This window comes from Chiroxiphia lanceolata, chromosome 20 (assembly GCF_009829145.1).
Source record: "Chiroxiphia lanceolata isolate bChiLan1 chromosome 20, bChiLan1.pri, whole genome shotgun sequence".
Classification (NCBI taxonomy): domain Eukaryota; kingdom Metazoa; phylum Chordata; class Aves; order Passeriformes; family Pipridae; genus Chiroxiphia; species Chiroxiphia lanceolata.
In genome coordinates, this window is record NC_045656.1 from 11,307,213 (window position 1) to 11,330,763 (window position 23,551).

Genomic DNA, 23,551 nt, shown 5'->3' on the forward strand with positions numbered 1-23,551 from the left:
CCGCGAAGGACAGCGCCGTCCGCCCGCCCCACGTGGTGCGGCCCCGCCGCCGCTACGGCGCCCGCCACGGCCCAACCCCCGCGCCCGCAGCGCCTTAAAGGGGCCGCGCGCCCCGCGCCGGGACCGGCCCCGCACCGCTTCGGACAGACCCGCACAGACCCCGCACAGGCCCCGCACGGCTTCGGACAGACCCCGCACAGCCCCCGCACGGCCCCGCCTCCTGGCTCCCGGCCAGGGAGGCCCCGCAGGCCCCGGTGAAGGTCACCGGCTGCCTGCGACCTTCCCGGAGGCCGCAAGGGCGCCGGGGGTCACGGGGGTGACACCGCGCCCGGCCGGGCCCGGGGAGCCGCGGGTGTCCCGGCCTCGTGTGCCCGCAGCTCGGGGCCGGCCCTGTCACTCCAGGCCCTGATAATGATCCCCCCCACTGACCTGCAGGCCCCCTATAAGGACTGGGGGGCCACTCTAAGTTCTCCCCAGAGCTCTGAAGGGGCTCTGGGTAGTGAGGTAGGAGCCAGGCCTGGGACGGAGGCAGAGATGCTCATGGTTTGTGGCTGGAGGTCCTGGGTGCTGGGGCAGGACAGGACAAACCTCTGCAGATTTCAATCTCTTTATTAAGAAAAAGGCATATTACAACAATTCCTAAAGTACAGCTCCATACTCTAGTTTCTGATGTTAACACATTTTGAAAAGCACTTGGTTAAAAAGCAAAGTCAACATGAACATCATCCTGGCAAATAATGGTGACATGTAGCAAAATGAACATTCAAATAAAGCAGAGCAGTGTCAAACCTTTGGCATCTGTCCCTCCACGGCGCTCCCCAGCATGAGGCACAGGCGTTTATTGTTCTCACTGAGCTTTGCAAACTCAGCCAAGGACAATATTTTTGCTCCAACGAAACTGCAGCTGCTCTGGGACCAGGGGAGCAGGTACCATGGGTGCTGCCCTCCTCCTTCCTCTGCCAGAACCCTCCCCACGGTCCCAGCACAGCTCTGGCCAGGAAGAGGTGATGTCCCCACACTAGGAGGGTTAGTCCCTCTGCACAGACTGGGGTGACAGTGACTCTGAAACATAAAGACAGTGCTTGTCCCCACAGGACTGCAGAAAGAGTCTGCTGCTTCAGACATGCAAAGATTTTGGGTATTCCCATGGCCCAATAGTCTAAGTCCTGCAATAATTGTAATGACAGGAAAAGGGAGCTTTTTTTGGAAGTCGCAAGATCAGGGAAATCTATCAGGAAGAGCCAGGAGGCATCACCACACCCTGTCCAGGGAGGACCAGGCACCACTTGGGTGTGGGTTGGGTGCACCTCTCGCACACTGGCAGCTTCGTGCCCCTGTTCCTGCCCGAAGGGGTGAGGGGAGGGAGGGTGAGAGGAAGGGATCGGATGTGGTGGCAGTACTGAGTGTGCCCCTCCAGGTGCTTCTGTCCAGAGGAACCGTCCCTTCATGTGGCTGGGACAGCAGCATCCCTGCAGGGCAGGAGGAGAGGAGACAGAGGCAGAAACAGGGCCCTGGGGAGCAAAGGGCACCTCTGACAGCAAGGGGACACGGCGCTTTGATCTTTGTGCTTTTACAGGCCACAGTGTCTGGGAGCTCCTCCGCGGCCGCTGTGCTCATCCATCCCAGGCTCCTCCTGCTCACCCAGCCTGGCACACTGGCACTGCTGATCTTAGCCACAGCATGAGGCAATCCGTGGGCATAAGGGAGTTCTCTCTCCTCCTGTTGCATTCCCTGTAGGACTTGGCAGCCAGGCACTGACAGTGCAGGAGAGTGACAAGAACAGGCGTGCACCGAGGCAGCTGTGGCATCAGTACAGTGAGACTGGCTCGTCACGGCTGCTGGGACATGAGGGCTGCTGTTCTAGGAAAAAGGCAGGTCATGGGGCTTCACTGGGGCAGCAGGAGCCAGTTCACAAGGCTGCACACAAGGACTCAGAAAGGTTCACCTAAGCCCTGTAAATGGAAGTCCTTTGTCATGCTGCTGATTTACCTTCCCGGTGGGGAGAGCTCGGGGAGAACTTGGGAAGTGCTGGCCAGAGCTGCTCCTCTGCCTTCTGGGAGCTCATTTTAGGGAACTTGTGCATGGAGATGCACTGTGCAGAGCAGAGCACTCCCTGCACACCACCGGCTCCAGCTGGTTCATGCTGTGTCACTACCAGCTTTACTGGGCACCCGGAGAGACCACCCCTCAGCCCCTCCAGAGCACCCATCAGCTGGGCCCTGAACCCAGCTTCACTTGCCATAAGGCGGTTCACAGAAAGCCTTGGGCTCTGCCTTGGGCAAAGCTTCCCCAAGCAGTGGGGCCTGGCCCCAGTGCAGACAGTCTCTGCACAGAGCCATGCAGCAGTGGGAAGGTTAGGAGGCTAGCAGGGATAGGAAGGATGCAGCCGGAAGCACTTAGATTAATCCCAGCAAACACATTCAGAAAATATGGCTTTTTAGTTAACAGGGTCAAGAGGGAGAACTTCCTGACTGATCTGTACGGGGTTGAAATAAGTCCAGGGGAGTGCACACCCCTCGCCAGAACCGCCTCTGCTGCAGCAAGTGCAGCGGGCACATCTCACCCACCCACCACTCACCCCACACCTGCCGCAAGGTGCATTTGCAACATCACCTTCTCAGACAGCATTAGGAATAATAATAATAATAATAATAATAATAATGAAAAGATATTAGCAAACCCAACACATTAAATCCATGAGCCTTGGCAGAGCTGCAGAATAAAAGGGGGAGCAGAGGAGAGGAGCCCGGCTGTTAGTCAGTAGACGGCTCTCAGCACGTGATGTTTTACACACAAGACGTTTAACAACCGAGCGTTATTGCTATGCTTCCATTTCCAGTCTAATCATTAAGCTTTACAAGTCAACATCAAACACTGCCTGTTCCATACAGAGCACGTAGGTGTTGGCGGTTGCACTCCTTGGTCTGTGCTCTCAGGTGTGTGGCGCAGGTCAAAGCTGTGTGCACCCTTTGGATTCCCAAGGAGTCCAGAGCACAGACTAAATGCACCTACAGATGCCTGTTACACCTTACAGGCTAAGGGCTCACTTACAGTGTGAGTGGGGGGTGGGTCTGTTAGAGCCCCTGGCACAAGGAGGGGAGGGCAGGCCCTGCCTGTGCTCCGGCAGCTCCCGGGCTTGCAGTACCTTCAGCAGCCTTCTCAGTAAAAAATAGGAACAGTGTCTTTTTGATCTTTTTTTTTTTTTTATGATCTCTTTGATCATTTTATATAAATACAAAGATTAAAATAATTTATCTCAACATCATTTCTATTACAATCATACAGTATATTCCCTTCAAAACAAGTGCCTGTATGTGTGTGTGTGTGTATATATATATATATATATATATATATGTGTATATACAGTATCTCTAGAGCTATCCTCTCCCCCAGAAAAGCAGCAGTGACTGAAGCAGGTACAGCAAGCAGGAGCTGATCCTTCCTGCTCTGAGGCAAATGCACCCAGGGAAAAGCACAGGCCTTACCCTGACAACTCATTTCCAAGCACATTACATTGGCATGAAGGGGGAACTGGGGTGCTCCCTCTCCATCCCCTTGGGAAACACTCCCCTTGCTGCAGGTGGCTCTGCCTGCCCGGCCGTGGGCTCTGGGGCTCCAGGCCTGCCCAGCTGCCCACCCGCACCGGGAGCACTGGGAGGAGGAAAAGGCATCGGGGGACTGGGAATGGGATCAACTCCTTGAGCAAGCTGCTAATTAGTGGTGGAGAGGAAAGGATCCTGCAGCTCAGACAGGGCTGCTTCATTTACATACTAGGCACTATGGATGATGATTGTTAGGAAGGTATTTACACAGAACAAGGATCATACCTCTCTCTCCCTCCCCTTTTCAATGCTCGGGTCAGTCATGAACTCCATGATCTCATCAAGGAGTTTGTAATAAAAATGCATCACATTGTGTCTATCGGGATTGTCTAGGAAGGACGGGAGAAGCAGCTGTGCACACCACAGCTGCAGGAACAGCTGAGCACACAGGGACACGCATTGCCCTCTTTCACCTTAACAGAGAGACAAATCCTCAGCAGAACCTCTCAGAACCTGAGAGAAACAGCAATTTCCAAAGGCCAAGGGCACCTCATGGGAATGGCATCCCTGGAACCACGATGCTGCAGCCCTGGGGCTGCTCCTGCAATGCCTGACAAACCCCTCTTGCTGTCCCTGTGGGTGGGTGACAGCAGGGCCCCCAGCACAGCCGGCTCACCCCAGAGCTGGGGCATGGCAGAGCCTGCCTTAGATCACTGTGCAAAGGGAAACAGGTGGGAAGCATTGCACAGCCTTGCCAGGAGCCAGGCTCTGGGGTGTTCTCTCTTGTGCAACTGCAGCCAGTGCTCATGGCCCAGCAGGGTGCTACCAGTGCCCCCCCCTGCCCTGCACCCCGCCAGCCCCAGGCAGGCAGCCCGGGCATGCAGTGCTCTGCCAGGGCCTGTGAGTGCCCTGGGCATCCTCTGTGCAGCCTCCTGCAGGGGTGACAGTCTGGGAGGGCCGGTGGCGGCTGGTGGGGGCTCTGTGCTCCTGAGGCAGCAGTTCCAGACACGTCAGGGGCTTCAAAAATTTCCTGCTAGAGCTTTTGTGCCCCAGGAGCTGCACACCTTGGCCAGCCTTCAGCCAGGGCACCTGCTGCCTGGGTCCTGCAAGGAGGGTCCTGTCCAGCATGGCTTTGCTGCACTTCTTCCCAAACCCAAGGATGTGTTAGGGACCATGGGAGCAGCTGGGGAGTGCTGAGGGTCCAAGCCCTCAGGGGTGCCCTGGGGGAGCAAGAGGGGTCTTGCCCTCCAAAGCCTGACTATTCACATCACAGCCAAAGAAAATGTACAAAAGCTGCTAATTTCTGCCCTGCTAGTGCAGCTCACATGCTTCAGGGTTCATTTTTACCAAAGAGCTGGCCTGGGCACTGCTGCTGCAAATCTCATAAAAGCATTTTAATAGAGTATATAAATATTGAACTACAAAAATAGACAGCTCTGACTGTACGGGCACACTGTGGCTGAGCGGGGGCAGGCCAAGCCTCACTAGTCTATGATGGTGACGTCTTTGAAGAGGTTTCAAACCGAACTGAAAGGAAATGGGGTCTGATTGCCCCCTGCAGCTCCCTCCTGCCTGTGCCAGCCGTGGAGGCAGCGAGGGTCCCGTGGGAGGCTGCTGCCCACCACCCAGGCAGGGCACTGGCTGCGGGCAGGGGTCGGTCCTGGCTGGTGTCACTGCCCCAGCACAGCCGGGCCAGCCAGGGCTGGCAGCCCACGCGCTGGGGTGAAACCTGCCCCTTGGATTGCCCCAAGCAGCACAGGCCCTGAGCAGCGAGACCTTTGCCCTGCCTGGCCACCGGAGCCCTCCCCTCCTAAGGGTGTTTCACAACACCCACGGAATGGATTGTAAAGCTGACAGTTTGGCTGGAGACCGGGCAAGGTTGCCCCAGCAGGGTGAAGGCAGCTGCCTACGGCTGCTGTGCTGGGAGGGACGGGAGGTGGTGAGGGAGGACTGGGGGGCTGCTCAGCCCTTGGTGGCAAACCCAGACCTGGCTGTTAGATGTGACTAAGAACCGAAATGCTGGTGCCGAGAGCCCTGCGCAGGGGGCACAGGGAACAGCCCTGCTCCAGCAGTACATGGAGCCCGGCTGTGGCAGGCAAGGAGCCACGGGGGACTCGTGGGACAGGTGCTCCCAGCTCTCGTGCAGCCACCTTGTCTGAGTCCTGTGTGTGAATGTAATGTGGGGGAAATCCGTGTGGAGACATGGTTTGGAGACAGCCAAACTGCTGCACAGGAGAGTGCGGGATGGGACCCGGCCGGCACGGCAGCACTGTCCCTGTGGAAGGGGATCCTTCTGTCACCCACAGGATGGACTGTTGTTCAGCTGCCTGCATCCTGCAGAACCTTCCTGGTGATGCCCTGGGCCCTCTCTAGGCCAGCCCAGTGTCGGTGATGCCCGGGGTTGGAGGCCTGGCTGAGCTCAACCCACTGTGCCAAGCCACATGCTGCACAGCCCGCTGCTGCTGCACACACACCTCCTGGCACCCCTGGCTGGAGAAAACACGTCTGGTGCCCACTCTGAGGGCAGCAGCAGCAGGAAGATCTCATTACAAAAATGCTTGCTTGCTTCTTTCTTTCTCTTTCTTTCTTTTCTCTCTTTCTTCTCTCTCTCTCTTTCTCCTTTTCTTTCTTTCTTTCTTTCTTTTCTTTTCTTTCTTTTTTCTCTCTCTCTTTCTCCTTTTCTTTCTCTCTCTCCTTCTTTCCTTGGAAGCTCTGGACAGGCGCTGGACCACGTCCCCTCCACAGCCCAGGTGGTGGGTGCTTCCCCGTCCCGCAGCTTTGCTGGTGCCACCCTCGGCTCAGACCCTTCGGGCAGAGGAGTCCCCCCGGTGTCCTGTGGGTGGGAGGTGCATGCAGGGCGGCCGCTTTCTGCTGCCCCTTCCCCCCCGAGGGGACGGGAAAAAGAACCTTGGCCGGCGCCCGCCCCGGTGCTGCCAGGCTCAGGCCTTCCCGGCCGGTCGGGCCACGCTGTCCCCTATTCCTGGGCCTATTCCTGGGCCCGGGGGGCACCGTGGGCACCGGCCCCCTGCCTCTTTCCGGGCTCGCCCTTGGCCGACCTGGCCCTGGCCGCCGGGTCCTGCGGGGGCTGCCGGGGCGGCCTCTGCCCCCGGGCGTTGCCGGCCGGGCCGCGGGGCTGGGCGGGGGGCTCGGGGGGCTCCGGGGACAGGCGCTGCGGGGCGCGGGGCCGCGACGTGTAGAGGAAGAGGGCCGGGTCGGGCATGGCGTCGTGCTCCTCCGGCACCGGGTCCCTGGGCCGGCCGCCGTCCCCGGGCGGGCGCCGGGCGGGCGCTCTGTGGCCGCGGCGCCGGGGCCTCCCCTCGGCCGGGGGCTGCTCGGGGGGCGGCCGCCCGCCCGCCCGGGGGCCCGGCAGGCGCTGGGCCGTGGCGTGCAGCTGCAAGGAGAGGTAGGCGGCCGCCTCCGTCTGCTTCTGCAGCTCCGTGTCGAGGATGGTGACGCGGTGGCTCCGACGCTTCAGCTCCTCCAGGAACCGGCGCTCCTTGCTGCGGAGGCTGGAGCGCAGCGCAGCCACCAGCGTCTCCTTGTGCTGCAGCTCCTTGCGCAGCTCCAGGTTGTCCTTCTCCTTCTCCTGCAGCTGGGCCTCCATCGCCCGGCACTTCTCCTCCAGCTCCCGGTCCAGGACATCTGCGAGTCAAAGCACAGAGAGGGGTCAGGAGAGGCAGCAGTGGCTCAGTGCACTGCTCCTGCCGGGTGCTCCCAACGTGGATGTGGCTACTGACCACTCCATGGTACCAGCATGTCCCACCGGTGCCACTGAGGCTGTGCAGGTTCTTCTTGGAGCTCGGGCTCCAACACTTCCCATGAGCTGCCCGAGCATGGGCTTGCTGCCAGCACAGGCACAGGAACCCTGTCAGCCCTGAGCCACGGGTGCCGCTGGCACAGTGCCACGTGTAACACCCAAATGTGGGGTGACAGCAAAGGCAGTTTCAGTGCAGGACGTCATTGCCGTGGAACCTGCCACCTCTACCTTTAAAACCAGAGTTTTAAAATTTCCCTAAGTAACTAGGTTTTCACTCTAAAAGTGACTTTGAGTGTGTGCAGAGGACATGGGGGAATACATGGGCTGGGAAAGAAAAGGAAATGGTTCAGGGAAACCATCAGCTCAACTTTGGCCTCAAGCCCTGGGACTCCCCAGCCTGGTTAACAAGGATGGAGATGTTACTCCAAGATTACAGAGGAGCTGGGCTGTGCTCAGCAGAGAAGGAGCTGATATGCCAGGAGGGAGAACTGGGCTCTGGGCAACCCCATCCTGGCACAGGGTGGCCAGGCAGCCAGGGGGATTCGCACCTTGGGTGGAAGGGCTGAGCTCAGCGGGCAGCAGGAGGGCTGGGCTGGGCTCCTGCCCCCAGCAGCCCCAGCCACCCACTCTGACACCCAGCCCTTGGCAGGGCGCTGGCTGGCACCCGCCCACGCTCCCCGGCCTGCCCAGGCCTGCTCCCGTCCTCTGCAATACTCTGCCTTTTACTATACAACTGGCAGTCCCTTACAGCCTCAGCTCCTCAGTGCTGCTGCAGAGGGAAAATGCTTTATAATGAGGTCCCAGGGAGGCAGTTGCAGGCAGTAATTATTCCATGAATGGCATTAGAAAAGCAATCATGTGATGGCATGGTAAAGGAGGTGCTGCCCCATAAAAGTGGCAAAATGATCGTGCTCTTTGTTGGCTCTAAAAGGCTAAAGGACGGGCAGGGACCATGGGTGGGACTGGCTGCGTTGTGGCTGATGACACCCTGATGGCTCCTGGTGGGCTGGGTGCCAGACCCTTCACCATCAGAGAGCCCATTGGTGCAGGGAAGGGCCCCTGGCTCCACAGGAGGGGCTGGGAGAGTAGAATCCCGCTGGAGCCAGCCATGGCCCTGTGTGAGGGTGCCAAGGGCAAGGACCCCAACAGCCCCAGTGAAAGCGGCCCCCACCCACCCTGGCACAGCCAGCCCTGGTGCTGAGGACACAGCGCAGGCTGGGGCTTAGTGCCAGGGACTGTGCCCAGGCAGCACCAGGGAGGAGTTTCAGCTTCATCCCTGGGATGGAGGGAGAGGAACCAGGCTGCTCACAGAGCATCCACTGCCAGCTGTGGGGTTCCTGGGCAACACCAGCATTTATTGGGCTGCCAGCAGCCTGTGAACTGCATGCTGCCTTCCCAGCCCTGCCCTCAGCCCCTCTGTCTCCTCAGCCAAGGTCCATGTCCCCTCCCTGGGCAGCCCCAATGGGTCCCCTCTGGCCCAGGCTTTTCAGGTGGCCCCCACACCCACACATGTTCCCCCTTACCTTGTGCCCAAAGCTGTGCTCTTACCTTGCTGGCGAGCCTCCAGCTCTTTCATTTCCAGGTCATGGGTGAGCTCTGGAAGAGAAATGGAACAGGACTGAGGAGGGGCATCCTGCACTCCCTGTGTCTTCCTCTGCTCCCTGCGGGGCACTGGACATCATTGAGGCTGCGACGCTGCCTCTGCCCGACCCATGTGGGAGCACGGCCATCAGGCTGAGCTAAAAATAGACAATTCTGGCAATTTATGTTATTAAGCAGCCTGGTGACCAAGGCAGCATCCTTGGATCCTATCCCACAGCGGAGCAGGAGGCTCCATTCCTCTGGCAATGCCTTTCCTTTTTCCAAGAGAGCTGCTAAACCATTTTCAGTGCTTTAAATCAGGGCAAAGAGCAGAGCAATGGACTGAAAATAGATCAAAGTGTAAGTTGCCACCCGAAGCATTTCATAATTTACTGCTCCAGGCCGATCGCTGCCTCTGCGTGTGACGCAAGCGGGACTACCTCATCCCGGCACAGTGTGCCTGCAGAAGGATGCTGCCCTGCTCCAGTGCAACGTGGAGCTTCCAAATCCCTTCCAAATCCCACCAGCTGCAGCCCCTTCCTGCCTGCTCAGCCCTGACATGCTGCCTGCTCTCTGCCTGCTTTCTGCTTAGTCCTGGGCTACAATACCAGCTCACAAAGGGCAGCTCAGGGACCTTCTGGAGTTCACTTTACCCTGCACACTCTTACAGACAATCCCTTTTGAATTAATTATCACAGCCCACCCACCAACAGCCCTGAGCAGAGGAGGAGAGGGACAGCAGCAGCATTCAGCTGTTTGAGGGCTTTTTTTTCTCCCTGAAAATGAGTTCAAATGGTTAATCTTTGCCCTACATTTTTCTTTTAATCTGCTTTCATGTTGACTCTAATCCTCATCACTGCCATCCTCCTGAAATGGAACACTTGGCTCAGGCTGCTCTGCCTGTCTGTCTTGGAAAACAAATCTGTAGTGAGAAGGCAGAAGTACCTGAGAACATAATGCAGTTTCTGGAAAGCATTCAGTGCTCCTGACTGCCCCAGTGGGAATCAATGGCCATTGTGCAATTTTTCTGAAGCTAAAATAATAAGTTTGGAATCCCAGATATATTCCAAATGAAAACCAAAGCAGTTGCCTATTTCCAAAGACACCGCCCTGCTGAGCAAGTGTAGAGATGACACACATACAGCCTGGGGTCTAAGCTTCTGTGCTGGAGCCATGGGGCTGGTAGGGACCTGCCCCAGTACTGTCCCCACAACCCCTGAGGGGCAGATTAGAACCAGCTCTGTGAGGGAGAGCCCTTCCCACAGGGATACCTTGGAGAGACCAAGGGAAGAGTGAAAAAGTCAGAAGCAACAGTGCCAGGGCAGCAGACACGGCTCCACAGGGCCCCAGTGAGGAAGAACTGACTGACTGCCTCCACTCTTCTCCTGCAAACAGCCCCCCTAGATAATGGCACTCAAATGTCAGCAAAGTCACCTCAAAACTACCCAGGGGTTGCCCCCATCACTCTTGGCAGAACAGGCACTGCAGAACCACACACCTCACCTGTAGGACAGGACCTCTCCAGTCAGACAGGGCTGTCCATGGGTCACACTGGGAAGGGGAGATCACTCATAACCGATTGTGCAGCAGGCTCATTTCATCCCCTGGGGACAGACCCCCCAGCCTGATTTAGGCAGGAAAACCCCACTGTCTTGCTTGTCTGGAGAGGCCATAGATGAAGCCATTAAAACAATGAAACAGAAAAGCAAAAGCTCAGAAAGGGTGGGGAAAATAGCCAGTTTTATCAGTGCAGACGTGTCTTTGTTTCCCAGGAATCTGTGAGGACGAGAGGCTGGAAGACAAGGCGTAATTAACTACGGCTGAATTATTGATGAGAGCAGTGGCACAAGTTGGAATGAGTTTGAGTGGTGGCAGGAGGCCGGGCAGCTGTCACTCCTGTGGGGATGGCTAGAGGGGACTGTGACACTGCTGCAGTGGGGCTGTGGGTAGGGGGCTGGCAGCTGTGCACCCCACAGCCAGAGCCAGGCAGAGCCCCGAGCCCCGGGCTGCAGTTTGGTGCTTGCCTTCCCTGCATCCTGCCCAGTGCCTGTGCGAGCACCCCGGGGTGCCAGCAGGAGCTTTCCTGCCCAAGGTGCTCTGTGAGCAGGCAGCTCCCACACACTGTGGCCATCCCAACGCTCACCTGAGCAGTGCTTCTGCAAGCGGAGGATCTCCAGGTGCAGGTCATGAAGCAGCTCCATCTGCTCCTTCTTTAGGAAAGCGATGTGCCGCTGCACGCTCTGGATCTGGTGCTCCAGGGACACTGTCTCCATCGTAACCAAATTCACGGTCCAGGCCTGTGGGGAGTGGAGACGGCTGGTGATGGAACGTGCAGCAGCACACAGGGCTTGTGAGCCCCAGAGCCCTTGTGAGGGCCAGAGCCTGTGGGTGCAGGGTGGTGCCTGCTCTCCTCTACCCTTTCCACAGGGATGTGGCTGTGGGTGAAGCAGCCCTGCTTAGCCAGTCCCCAGGGAATGGCCCCAGCCCTCTCATCACCCAGTGCCTGCGGCCAGGTCCCGTCCTGCCTGCTCAGAGACTGCATGGGCAGAAAATGCTGTTGCATGGACCCCGGCATCGCAGCAGCCATTTCTGTTCTGAATTTGGCCCAGGAAATATTTTATCATGGAGCAGGATGCATCTGGGACAGGATTGCTCCCCACCGTCCCCAGGTGGGAGTTGCACCAGAGACGAGTTTGGCTCTCACTTGACAAGCCACACATTGTGCAGCAGTAACTGCAGCAAGGATCCAGCACATGAAAAATACAACATGCTCCATCTAACCCGATCAGCGCTGTGTGGCGAGAGGAGTCATGTTGTCTTCCAGGAGAAGAAACATCTTCCCTGGTAATTTGCCTGGCAGACAAGAGCTGCTGATGTCTGAGCTGGGCTGGGGGTCCAGCACCACGTGTCACCAATGGCTTCAGCAAAGCAGCTGCGTGAGCCACCCACCTGTACTGCTGCACAGAGAGATAAAAATAACCCCCCAAAGAACCCTTAATCCTGGGAAATAACATTTAGTGGTGTGTGGAATCTGTCCTTGCTCCCCACACCCAGCCCAGGAAGGAGGGAAGCTGCAGCAAAGTAAGGTAACCTGGCAGTGCTGGGTGAGTGGCTGGACTCAGAAGACCTGAGAAGTTTTTCCAACCTAAATGATTCTGTGGGGAGCTTGTGCCGCAAGCCTGAGGGACAGTGTGCACCATCCTGTCACTGGGAAGCTGGTTCCATTCCCTCCTTCATCCACATCTGACTCCAGTTGTCTTCCTACAGAAACTCCTGAACCAAGCGAGCACTGTGGCTCACAGTTCCAGCACACCCGGCATGGTCACAGAGGGCATTTTGCATTTAAGATCAATCCCACAGTAAGCAATCCTGGCAGTGCCCCAAGGTCAAAGCTTTGTTCCTGCCAAAGGCTCTGCAGGTTTTCTCCGTGTTCCTGTATATGATGAGTTGGGGGGTGTGGGGTGGTTGGAGGCAGCTGCAGCACCCAATTGGCAGGTATAGGAGTAAAAATGATCCAAATTGTGTTCTGCTGTGGTTGTCCCTGCCAGAGGGGTCAGACCCACCTGCGCCAGGGGCTGGGGCTGGCCTGGCCCCTTGGAGGGTTGTATGTCCTGGTGCCAGGGTAAAAATTATGAGAGTTAACTGGCATCTGCAAGAGCCCAGGGCTGCAAACCACACCATGGATACACCCTCCTGCCAGCCCTGGCTGCAATGGGCTGGGCTCTGGAGCAGCTTCTTGATGGGAGTTGTGGTACCTCATCTCGAGAAACATCAGAAAGTAGGTTGGCCGAAGCCCGGGGGACACATAGTGCTATTTTCAAGCACTTTGTTCTGTTTAGTTGAAATGTCTTCAGTAGAATTGGCTGCAAATTTTCCATTGAACTTTCCCTTCTCCCTCTAAGTAGGAAATTACTCTTTTTTTTAACCAATGAAAATGTTTTCCTTAAAAAATAGTTGATAAATATCAAGCTGTAAAGGAAGAAAAAAATTGTTTTCGAAGAAAACAAAGCTGGAATTGAGATCTGTTTATCGTCTCTGACTTGGAAGTTGGAGAGTCTTCATAATTTACCTGTGTATGGGATCAAAAGAAGTCTGTCTCCAAAATTGCTGTGGGAAATTTTTAGTGGTTTGAATCAGCTTTGCCTGTCCAACATGACTTTCACTGTTGCTCTTGAGAAACAGCTCTCAGTTTGTGGCAGGAACATCTGGTGTCTCATGTTGAGGAGAGAGCACCTTGTTTTGTCTAGCCATGAACCTCCCACCAGCAGTAAGGGAGGCAGGGGCAGGACACAGGGGCAGACAGGGCAAGACACAGAGACAGGCAGGGCAGGAGCTGCCTTCATTGGAAATGGGGACAGTGCTGGAAACAGTTGTGCTGCTGCCCAAAAGCAGAGATGGGAAGAGCTCTTCTGGGGCTCTGGGGACCTGAGACTTCTGCTGTTCACCACTTGCAGCCCCCTGGGTGACAGGAGGACTGTGCTGTCCCCTCTGCAGGTCACACAGCTCTGCCTCACAGGCGTTGATGCAAGAGCCAGAGCTGTTAATGAAGCTGCAATCTCTTCGTGAGGTTTCAGGAGCATCAGTGAGGTGTTGGAGTGTCCCTGACGTTAACAGGGCAGTGGATAAGCACTTGCCTCACCAAGGCGATGTCCACCCGTTATCCCAAAGGATTTCAGAACCAAACTCTCAACAGCTGGTACCTTCCCTCCATGGCTTCTGAAGTCAAGGGGGCATTGCAGCAGCATCCTGAGCCTTTAGTTTGATGCATGCCTTCGGTCATTTCACACAGCACAATCCTTGGGCAGTGTTGGGAGTTAATAAGGATTAGCTGCTGTTGGCTGATTTAGTGCTCACTGGGCCAGCGCAGCTCCCATCTAGTAATGCCAAAGGTCCCCATGCCGAGGGCTTCAGAGCACCCACAGGGGTGATGACCATGAGTCTATGCAGTGAACTAAGGCAGGAACCTTCACCCCGTGCCAGACATGAGACCTGAAGCACTAGTGACTAGAGCTCTCCCTCCCACCAGCTCCCCCTGCCCAGCTGGACGAGTGTGGTTCCCAAAAGGATTGTTGTACTGCAGCAGGTAGGGATGAGGTTGGATGCCCCTGCTCTGATCTCTGTCTTTCTGCTTCCTTCTCTTTTCCAGACTAGTTCTAACTTGCCAAGGCAACTGGTGGTGGAAGCTCTCAAAGTGACCGTGTACTCCGTGGCTTTGAGGAGTTACATATGAGGTTACAACTCTAGAAAACAACATCATTCATAATAAAAGCCAAGGGTAAGTGATAGTCCTCTTTAGCTTGAAGGATACTCTGTGCCCTTGTGCTTCTGAGAGTGGTACATGTATACACACAGAAGGAAAGGAGGCAGCAATCAGCTAAGAGGTGGGGTTTGCCCCTATTCGAAGTTGACACCTACAGCCTGAGCTGGCCCCTGCTCAGCTCTGGATGAACAGCTCTCTCCAGTTTTGGAGACCAGACATCCAGGGGGCTTTGATCCATCACTGAGAGCTTTCCAGTAACAGGGTTCCCCTGCTGACCATCTAAGACTTTGAGCACAGGACTGCTGAGCCAGTGCTGGGCTCAGCCCCCTGCATTCCCCACATGGGATGGCCATGGGGGCACAGTCTTGACTGCTGAGCCTTCCTATGGGCCTGCCCCTGCCTCTAAACCACATTTTTCCCCCACTCCTTGTCCTTTCACCATGCAACCACAACTTTTGGGAGAAGCACATAGGGAGTCCTGATCTCAGCTGGTTGTTTCAAAGCACTGTTGGAAAACCCCAGAAAGATTTGCAATTTCATCCCAATTTGTCAAATTCTTATTTCACAAATGAAAATGACTGAAGCAGACTCTTGAAGTAGCTACAATGACTAAATCAGTTGCAAGAGCTGATTTCCTTTGCCCAGGTTGATTTGCTTTGGCTGAGAATTCGCTTCCAGGGCAAAACTCTACTGAAGTCTGTTGATCAACACAAATCCGAATCCTAAAACTTTGACCAAGAAAAACCCTCCATCCCGATGATGCACCTGAAAGGCAGATGCAGGGTTGCATGTCCATGTACCCCTGCACACACACCATCACAGCAAGGTCCGGCCCTTATCCGTGTGATCATTATTCCCCATAAATGGCAAAGTAGCTGGGAGTCAGAGGGCACAAATGAGGTTTGCAGGAACAGGTCGATAATTTGTCCTGCTGTGCTTGCCAGCAACCCCCTCTCCATCACATCAAAACATATACAGGAATAAACACTGATACACGTTAGAAATCCATAGTGCTTAGTATTTACAGCTCAAAGAATACAAAGAAAAACTTAGCAGCAATGCCATGAAGCCAGTGTATCTTTAATGTAGGGAAATCAGACAGCAGGAAGCTCAGAAACTTGCAGAAGGTCACAGAGGCAGTGGCAATGCCAGGAATAGAAACCAGAGGTGAAATCCCGGCCTTGGAAAAGTCAGTGGGAAACCTTCCCTGATCTCAGCAGAGGCAGAATTACACTCGGAGTGCTGTTTGCTATTCATTATCTGTCAGTATCTATTTACAGATAAAATCAATACAGACGTTGATTATAAATTATTGTGTTTTCTCTCAATTCTCTGAGCCCAGCTGCCTGAGGAACAGCCCCAGCGAGGCTTGTCAGGGGGCTGCGGATGCTGAAGGCAAGGCCGTGCTTTCTCCTCCCGTCTCCGGGGGAATTCGCTATGGATCGAGCTCTGCGCCGGGAGCCGAACCGGGCCCGTCACGGCCGCTCGGGGCCAATCCTCCTCCCCGGGGCTCCCGCGGTGCCGTCCGCCCGCCGCGGTCTGGCAGCGGCGCTTCCCGGTGCCGGCGCTGAGCCCGCAGCGGGCGGCAGAGCCCGGCGGGGCTCGGGGGGACAGCGGGGACAGACCCCGCCGGCGGGGCGGGCACCGGGAGAAGCAACTTCTAGAACCGGCACGGCGGGGCTGCGGGAACTTCTGCGGGGCCGCAGCCCGGGGACCCCGCCCGCTCCGCAGCCCGACCCCGCGCCCCCAGCCCGGCCCCGCGCCCCCGGCCCCGCGCCCGGTCCTTACCTGGGGGGAGCGGCGGGGCCCGGCGGGGCGCCCGCTGGGCGTCATGGGGCGCCGGGGCCGGGGCCGGGGCCGCGGCGGCTCCCGCGCTGCCCGCGCTGCCTGCGGCGGCCCCGCCTCGCCCGGCCCGGCCCCGCCGCCCGTAAACAGGCGGCAACGTGACCGGAACTGGGGAGCTCCGCCGGGGCGGGCGGGGACCGGGGAGAGACCCCCGCGCCGGGGACACTGCCCCGGAGCCGGGCCGGGGGAGCCGCTGGAGGGGGAGCCGCATCGGGAACGGGCCGCCGCTCCCCGGGACCCTCGGCGAGATGGGGCCGCCGCTCCCCGGGACCCTCGGTGAGATGGGGCCGCCGCTCCCTGGGACCCTCGGTGAGATGGGGCCGCCGCTCCCCGGGACCCTCGGTGAGATGGGGACGCCGCTCCCCGGGACCCTCGGTGAGATGGGGACGCCGCTCCCCGGGACCCTCGGTGAGATGGGGCCGCCGCTCCCCGGGGCCATCGGGTCCCGCTCCCGCTTCTCAGGACCTTCGGTGGGGCTGGGTCCCGCTCCCCGGGTCTCTCGGGACTCTCCTCTCCGGGACCTCCGGTGAGGCTGGGCTGCTCTCCCGGGGGACCCTCGTGTCTCCGCTCCCGCTCCCTGGGGACTCTCCTGTCCCCGCTCCCCGAGACCCAGCGGTCGCCGCTCCCCGCCGCTGTCCGCAGTGCTGAAGCCGCGCCGGGTCCCGCGGCCGCCGCCCGCGCAGCCCCGGGCGCGGGGACCCCCCGAGCAGCCCCAGGGGACCAGAGCGGGGGGCTCGAGATCTGCGGGGGAGGCAGCGGCGGTGTGTCCCTGGGGGGGCTGCGGTGTTACTGCCACTCGGGGGGATGTGAGTCAAATGTGGGCCGGTACCGCCTGCAGCCAGGAAATCAGTGGGTTGAACCAGCAAAGCTGCGGTCATAGAGATAGCGCAAAAAGGTTGTTTACTCATGTGGTAACTGATTCTTCATGCCTTTTGTTTGCAGTGCCCAGACCAGCTGGGGCTCCACATTCAAAGATGACTCAATCCTCTGCGCCTCTGCTCTGGCGGGGGAGCTGGGATGCGGTGGCCTGTTCCATCCGCACGGCAGTGACGCTGCAGGGAAATGGTAGCGTCCTCCCCGTCAGCTGACAGTCTGCTGATCCCCGTTCCCTTAAACCCAAATCTGCCACAGGGAGTGCAGTGTTCCTGCTCTGATGCTCAGCTGGGTTGTGCTGCCATCCTCACATTAAAACTATTTCAATTCTGCTTATACCAGCGCACGACCACCACACGGAGGAGTTGTAGGGCAGCCCACGGGGTATGGTCTGTGGTACGATTCTGCTGTCCCACATCCTTTCCTTCCCTTGGGTGCTTCCAGGCTCTGAGTGGGTGCTGTGCTCCACAGAGTGACTGAGGGTGTGCCATGGCCGATAGACTGTGCTGTGCCTGCAGTGAAGCACACGCTCCAGGTGTGATATGGAGCACAGAGGACTGGACCCTCACCTGATGCACAGCAGTGTGGTCCAGCCTGGCCTGCTGTGTCTGGTAGCAGAGGAAGGCTGGCTTTGGTGTTAGGGCTTGTTGAGAAATTGAGTTTAGTTTGCACAAAGAGAGAAATCATTAAATCAGGAGAAAAGATGAGCAGTGGGGTCTGAGGGTCTACACATGCACACACAGGCTGCTGATTTGTAATGAGTTATTCAGACAGATCTGCTTGCAGCTTCAGCCAGCACAACTGAGAGCTTCAGGGCTTCCCAGTGCTCACCCAGTCATGTCAACTCCTGCCTGGGTCTCCTCTCAACTTGTTTTCTCTGAAAAATGAGTTCTTCTTGCAACAAGTTGTTAAGAGGTGGCAGATGCCTGTGTGAAGAAGAGTGCAGCCTTTCTTGTTCAGAGAAGTGCTCATTAGGAGCCCCTCTCACCCATTTGTGACCATCAGGTCAACACTTGCCAAGGTGTCACTTGTCCCTCTCAGGGCAGTGTGCCATGTTTAGGGGGTGTGGGTGTTTTTAATGTCACGTTGTGTCTTCCCCTAACTTGTGTGCTAACTTGAGTAGCAGTGAGCTACAGATGGGAGGAGGGGAGAGGGGATATCTGAGTGCATCATGTTTCACGAGGTTTGAACAATTTTCATTGATTTTCCACTGGATAAAACAGTCAAGGTCAGGCACTCGGGGACGGAGAGCTGCTCTGTAAATGAGGTCATCGCTCCAGGATGCAGCCTGCCACGCCGGATGGCAGCAGAGCACCACTCATCCTCTGCACCCAGCATGGCACAGGATAATTCCAGCTGCCTCCACAGCGACCACCTGGTAGATTGGGGTCAACCTGATGCACACACTCTGTTCATGTTTCCCATCACCAGTTCCACAGTGAACTGGTTTCACTGGCAGCTTTTTTGAGCGGGTCCTGGCAGTCCCTTTGCTGATGCCTCCAGCCATCGAGATGTCCTGCACTGCAGTTACGCTGTGACCCTTCCCCACTCCTCCCTTGCTCCAAGAGAAGGGAGCTGCTTCTTGAACAGATCTGAGGTTGTTTGTGATAACATAATGAGGCAAAAATGGCAGGAATGCCATGTCAGGAGGAATTGCTTCCAGCCCAGATGTGTGACTGAGCTCTGGAGGCTGTTGGGCAGAGCCAGTCAGCTCCCTGCCCACTGTACACAAGCTGGGAGACATCTCACTGCCATGTGCCTCAGTGAGGGCGCTGACAGCCCCTGCGCACGGTGACCCCGGCGTTCAGCAGTGTGGCAATGGGGGCAGCAGACATGGGGGGACCCACTGTGCACCTCGGCCCCGGGTTCTGCTGCAGCGACGTGGTTTGTCCCCTGGAGCGAGACTGGTGGAGACTGAGGGGATGCAGGATGAGAGGATGTGGGGATGCGGGATGTGGCGTGCAGAGATGTGAGGATGCGGGGATGCGTGGAGAGGGATGCGGGACGCGAGCACTGCGGGTGGGGCTGCGGGCGGCAGCTCTGCCGAGAGGGGCTGGGCTCGACCGTTGCTCCGAGCCGGCACTGACCTCTAGTGGTACCGGCACCGGCGGCACCGGCGCAGGCAGCGGTACCGACAGCGGTAAGGACAGCGGTGCTGGCACCGGCACCACCACGGGCAGTGCCCGTGCGGCCCTGTGGGTGTGGGTGGCACTGGAGCACGGTCCTGTCGGGCTGCAGCCCCGGTGCTGCCGGGGCTTCCTGCTGTGGCCGAGCTGACAGCCCGCAGCCGGTGCTGGGCAGGCGGGAGGGCGGCTGCGGGAGGGCCGAGGCGGGGGTCGCGGCCGCGCTGCCCTGCGGGGTAAGGTGGGCTGTGCACCGCGGGTAAGGTGGGCTGTGCACCGCGGGTAAGGTGGGCTGTGCACCGCCGGGAAGGTGGGCTGTGCACCGCGGGGAAGGTGGGCTGTGCACCGCGGATAAGGTGGGCTGTGCACCGCGGGTAAGGTGGGCTGTGCACCGCGGGGAAGGTGGGCTGTGCACCGCGGGGAAGGTGGGCTGTGCACCGCGGGGAAGGTGGGCTGTGCACCACGGATAAGGTGGGCTGTGCACCGCGGATAAGGTGGGCTGTGCACCGCGGATAAGGTGGGCTGTGCACCGCGGGGAAGGTGTGCCGTGCACCGCGGATAAGGTGGGCTGTGCACCGCGGGGAAGGTGGGCTGTGCACCGCGGCCTCGCTCTGCCCTCAGAGGCCTCTGAGTCTCGCTCCAACACTGAGGTCTGGTTGATCCCGTCTTAGCCGAGATACCTGTCCCGGGAGGGCAGGTGAGGACGGCAGGGATCCTGCACGGCGCCGCAGCCAGTGGGCAGCACCTGGGGCTGCTCCTGCTCACGCATCCCTCCTTCCTGGGCTGCTGGAGGAGCTGAGGGATGGAGCTTCTGCCTGTGAGTCTGGATGTGGCCAAGGTCCTGAGCTGGGTGAGCACAGATCCCCTCGGCGGTGACTGGTTCCTGAACCAAACAGCTGATTCCCAACAGGAATCATCCTGTGTGCACTGGAGCTAAACCTGAATCCTGCACCCTTCTATGGACTGTGGCTGACTATGGGAGTGCTTTGAGACCAGAGCTTCCCCCTCCCTACCCCCGAGTTAATTATTAGGGGGATTTTTGCATTTAATTTAAAAATGAGTTTAACTTTGCCTCAAATACTATTTTTCAGCCTAATTGAAACATAGTGTGTGTGTCTTCTAATTGCTTTGAAGAACCTAATAAGCGGCTCTGTAAAATCTAAAGGCTAAAAGCTGGAGGGTTTTAATAAATTTAACATTAGTTTAACATCTCCACAGGGACTGTAAAATATCTACTCATAAGGATATTTGCTTGAGCTAAGCAATGCAATTTATCCCTGCAGGTTAGCATGTATGTGATAGGCAAACACTCCAATTTTTTATTTTTCTCATTATTATAGAACTTTTTCTCAATTTTTCAAATATTTTAAAATAAAAGTTGTTTTTACTTTTAAATCTCTGAGGTCTGCAAAGATCTTTGTCCTGAAGCAGAGGTGGGTCAGCTCCTGGGCTCCAGAGGCAGGAGGGTGAGTTTCAGCCTCCTCTCCTTCCTCTCCCCTGTCCCATCACTGCTTCCCTGCCCATGACCTCCTGAAGTGGGGTACAGGGGCTAGAGAGAGAAGCCAAGGCTGGGGTGAGGGTCAGTGAAGGGTCATCCATGGCTCTACCCTGCTGGGGGGCAGCACAAGTGGTTGGAGCAGTGAGACCCCCTCAGTCATTCCCCTGGGGCTCTCTCTGTGTGTGCAAATGAGAGGCCCAGCACAGCTCTGGGCTCTGCAGAGCAGGGCCTTGCCAAGCAGTGAGCCCTGTGCTGCCTGGTCACCAAATATGATAAACCAGTGATTTCCTGGCTACCATTTCAGCTGACACACCCAGCTGAGGGCCAAGGTGCTGGGCCCTTGTGGCAGAGCAGCTGCCAGCTGCCCATGCAGTGCGTGGACATGGTCTGTCTGGGCAGGCTCTTCTCTCCAGCCTGGAGCCTGTAACTCATGGGAGGTGAGAGCCCCTCCAGAGGGCAGGTCACTGCCCAGATTCGGAAGACCCCCATCTGATTCCTCTTCTGTGGCCCAGGCAAGGCACAGCCTCTCCAGCTGGCACAGCAAAGCACCCTCTGGTGCCCAGCTGCGAGGAGGCACCAGTGCTCTTCAGATTCGTTTGGACCCAACAACAGCAGGACTCCAGAATTACCAATAATAGGTATTTATTTGAGTAATTAATGCCATTTGGTTTAAATGAAGTTGTTGGATTATGGATGCAGCACCTGAGTTTGCTGAGCTGTGAATTAAATTCTCAAAGACCAGAAAAATGAGGATTTAGTGCCAGAACACCACTTTTGAGAAACAGCTTTCAGTGTTATTTGAAGCTTCTTGAAGGAACATTGTGCTCCTGATTTACTCCTTGAGCCCCCCGCAGCACCCAGGGGCTCCCAGGGGGAGCCTCCGGCTCAGGGGTCCTTCTAATCTATGAGAGAATGGTTCTGCCAAGTGATTTGGGTGGATACTCTCACGGAGAGCAAGAACTGTGACAGAATCAGGGGTGGGGTCCAGCCCCCAGACAGTGCAGGTGTGGCCCCCACTCACCCCTGTGCACTGGTTGTGAGGGGTGGAGTGAGTGGGGGGTTTGGGGAGGGCTGGGCTGGCAGGGACTCGTTTCGGGGTTTCTTTTCCCCGGTGGCTGTTCCCGAGGTCCTTTGGGATGCTCGGCGCAGACTTGCTCTAAGCATCTGAAAGGGTGGAAAACGAATGTTTCCCTGGAGCCCCGGATGGGATCCAGCTGGTCGGTGGGGGACTCCGGGGTCCGCAGAGGGGTACCGGGGGCGTTGTGTGCCGCCCCCGCAGCCCTCCTGGCCGTCCGTCGGGGCTGCCCCGGTGGGGGACATTGCATAACGCTTTACATAACCGGGCAGGGCGGTGCGGCCCCCCCGCACCTGCCCGGGGCCGAGGGGCCCCCCCGTCCCGGGTCCCCCCGTGCGCCGGAGGGGGCGGGAGCGCAGGAGCCGCCGCAGCCGCTCAGCCCCGGGGCCGGTGCTGAGGAGCCACCGCCGGCTCCGAGCGGGGTCTGCAGCCCTCCCCCCCCGGCGGGACCCCCGGGATGGCCTCTGGCAAAGCGGCAGGAGAGCGGCGGTGGGAGCTGGTGCGCTGGTGAGTGCGGGGGGGTCCCGGCAGACTCGGAAGGGGGACCCGAGCGGGAGGGGCTCAGTTTGTGAGAGGGTTTGGGCTTTAGCGTGGGGGGCGCTCCCAGCCCACGCTGCGGGAGTGGAGAGGAGCCCTCGCGGGGGAGCCCCGAGGGGGGTTGGAGGGACACGGGAGCTCGCCCCGGATCGCGGGCGCTGCGAGGGGCGCCGCGTGGCCCCGGCTGTCGGGGGGTGTCCCGGTGCGGGGGTTCCCGGCGGGGCGGCTGCTCCAGCTGGGGGGGGACACGCTGGGGTGCAGGGAGAGGGCAAATCTGTGCTTGGAGGGGGATTATTGGCTTTTGGGTTCCTGTAGAGGCAGAAGAGTCGGATCCCAAAGACTTCCTGCACCTGGAAAGGTCCCTGCCCGCGCAGAAGGAAGTGTGGGAGCGGCAGCGTGCCGGGGATGCCGGGGTCCCCCCACCCGCGGGGAGTCCCCGGGACACGCGTGGGGTGCTGGGGCTGCTCCGAGCTCTGGCGTGCAGGGATGGGACTGAGAACAGGGCGCTGGCCGTGCCCGGAGCAACCGGGACGGGCTGACATTGGGAACAAGCTTTCTCTGTGTTCTTTTATGTTGAATTGTGCAGTTTGTGACGTCCGAAGCTTGTGACTTTTGAGCAGGGCGCTGCGGCGATGCCAAGCTGTGGCTGGGTGACTCCGCGGGGACACTGATGGAAGCTCCGGGATGGGGCCCAGGCTGGTCCCGGCAGCTCCCGGGCGGGATCAGAGCCCGAGCCAGGCCGGGGCTGGGTACCGGAGCCCCAGCTGTGGGTGGGAGCCCCGCAATCCCGGGCGAGTAGCCAGAGTGGGAGTCACTGAAGCTTTTTTCCTCTCCCTTTCCCCCCCTCCTTGCAGACAAGGACACTTTTTTCTTTGCACACTTAGACACAAACTGCTACAGTGGCTGCTTGGGCTGGCTATTCTGCATCTCCACTGCCTCACCCCTCACTTCCCAAAGGACACCCTGGCTTCCCTGCCTCTACTCTGTGCAGGGTTATCGTATACCAGGGCTGCAGGGAGCACTGGGACTGCACCATGCTTGATTGCTTTTACCAAGAAAATTGGCAGGTCACTCTGTGCTTGGCATGCTCAAGAAGCCCTTCCTTTAGCTGCAACAGGAGGTCCAGCTTCCTGCACCCCCTGCTCCACAGGACCCCCTAGTGCTGGGCTGGGCAGGGTGGGTTCAGGCGGGTGGCCGAGCCCAGCAGCAGCAAGTGGCTCATCAGCGCTGTGTGGAGCTCGTGGCACTGTGGTGAATCTCCTTTGCCCCATCAAAGCAATGTGGCCAGATCCTTGTAGTTAATGTTGGCAATGAACCTCCTGGAGCATCCACACACAGAGGAGAGGACATGAGCTCGCCCCAGCCCTGGCGGAGGTTCATGGGCACTGCAGCTGTGTGTGCATGAGTCTCCAGCCAGTACCACAGGGGCTTTAAATTATTAATGGCTTGCTGATGAAATT

The 23,551-nt window shown here is 58.0% G+C and overlaps 2 protein-coding genes and 1 long non-coding RNA gene across 3 annotated transcripts in view; 2 read left to right on the forward strand and 1 right to left on the reverse strand.

Moving 5' to 3' along the window:
- Positions 1–6,169: 6,169 nt before the first annotated feature.
- On the reverse strand, positions 6,170–15,973 carry CCDC92B (coiled-coil domain containing 92B). Its single transcript, XM_032707145.1, has 4 exons — positions 15,929–15,973; positions 11,024–11,177; positions 8,848–8,895; positions 6,170–7,184 (listed from the first exon to the last, which is right to left on the reverse strand). The coding sequence occupies exons 1-4, from the start codon at positions 15,971–15,973 to the stop codon at positions 6,529–6,531; spliced, it is 903 nt and encodes a 300-aa protein (XP_032563036.1). The 3' UTR covers positions 6,170–6,528.
- A 2,938-nt stretch (positions 15,974–18,911) lies between these two features.
- LOC116796626 lies at positions 18,912–20,083 on the forward strand. The gene is made up of 2 exons (XR_004360453.1): positions 18,912–19,010; positions 19,653–20,083. It is a non-coding gene; the product is annotated as an uncharacterized LOC116796626 (long non-coding RNA).
- A 1,893-nt stretch (positions 20,084–21,976) lies between these two features.
- RAP1GAP2 (RAP1 GTPase activating protein 2) overlaps positions 21,977–23,551 on the forward strand; it is a 56,561-nt gene continuing 54,986 nt past the window's right edge. The window contains 1 exon segment of the mRNA XM_032707367.1: positions 21,977–22,061. Within this exon segment, the coding sequence (XP_032563258.1) occupies positions 22,012–22,061 (50 nt within the window). The 5' untranslated portion in view covers positions 21,977–22,011.

Coding starts and splice junctions, on each gene's coding strand:
- CCDC92B (XM_032707145.1), bottom strand. CDS start 15,973: ATGACGCCCAGCGGGCGCCCCGCCGGGCCCCGCCGCTCCCCCCAG. Junction 11,178..15,928: donor GGCCCCGCCGCTCCCCCCAG/GTAAGGACCGGG, acceptor CACTCCCCACAG/GCCTGGACCGTGAATTTGGT. Junction 8,896..11,023: donor CTTGCAGAAGCACTGCTCAG/GTGAGCGTTGGG, acceptor TTTCTCTTCCAG/AGCTCACCCATGACCTGGAA.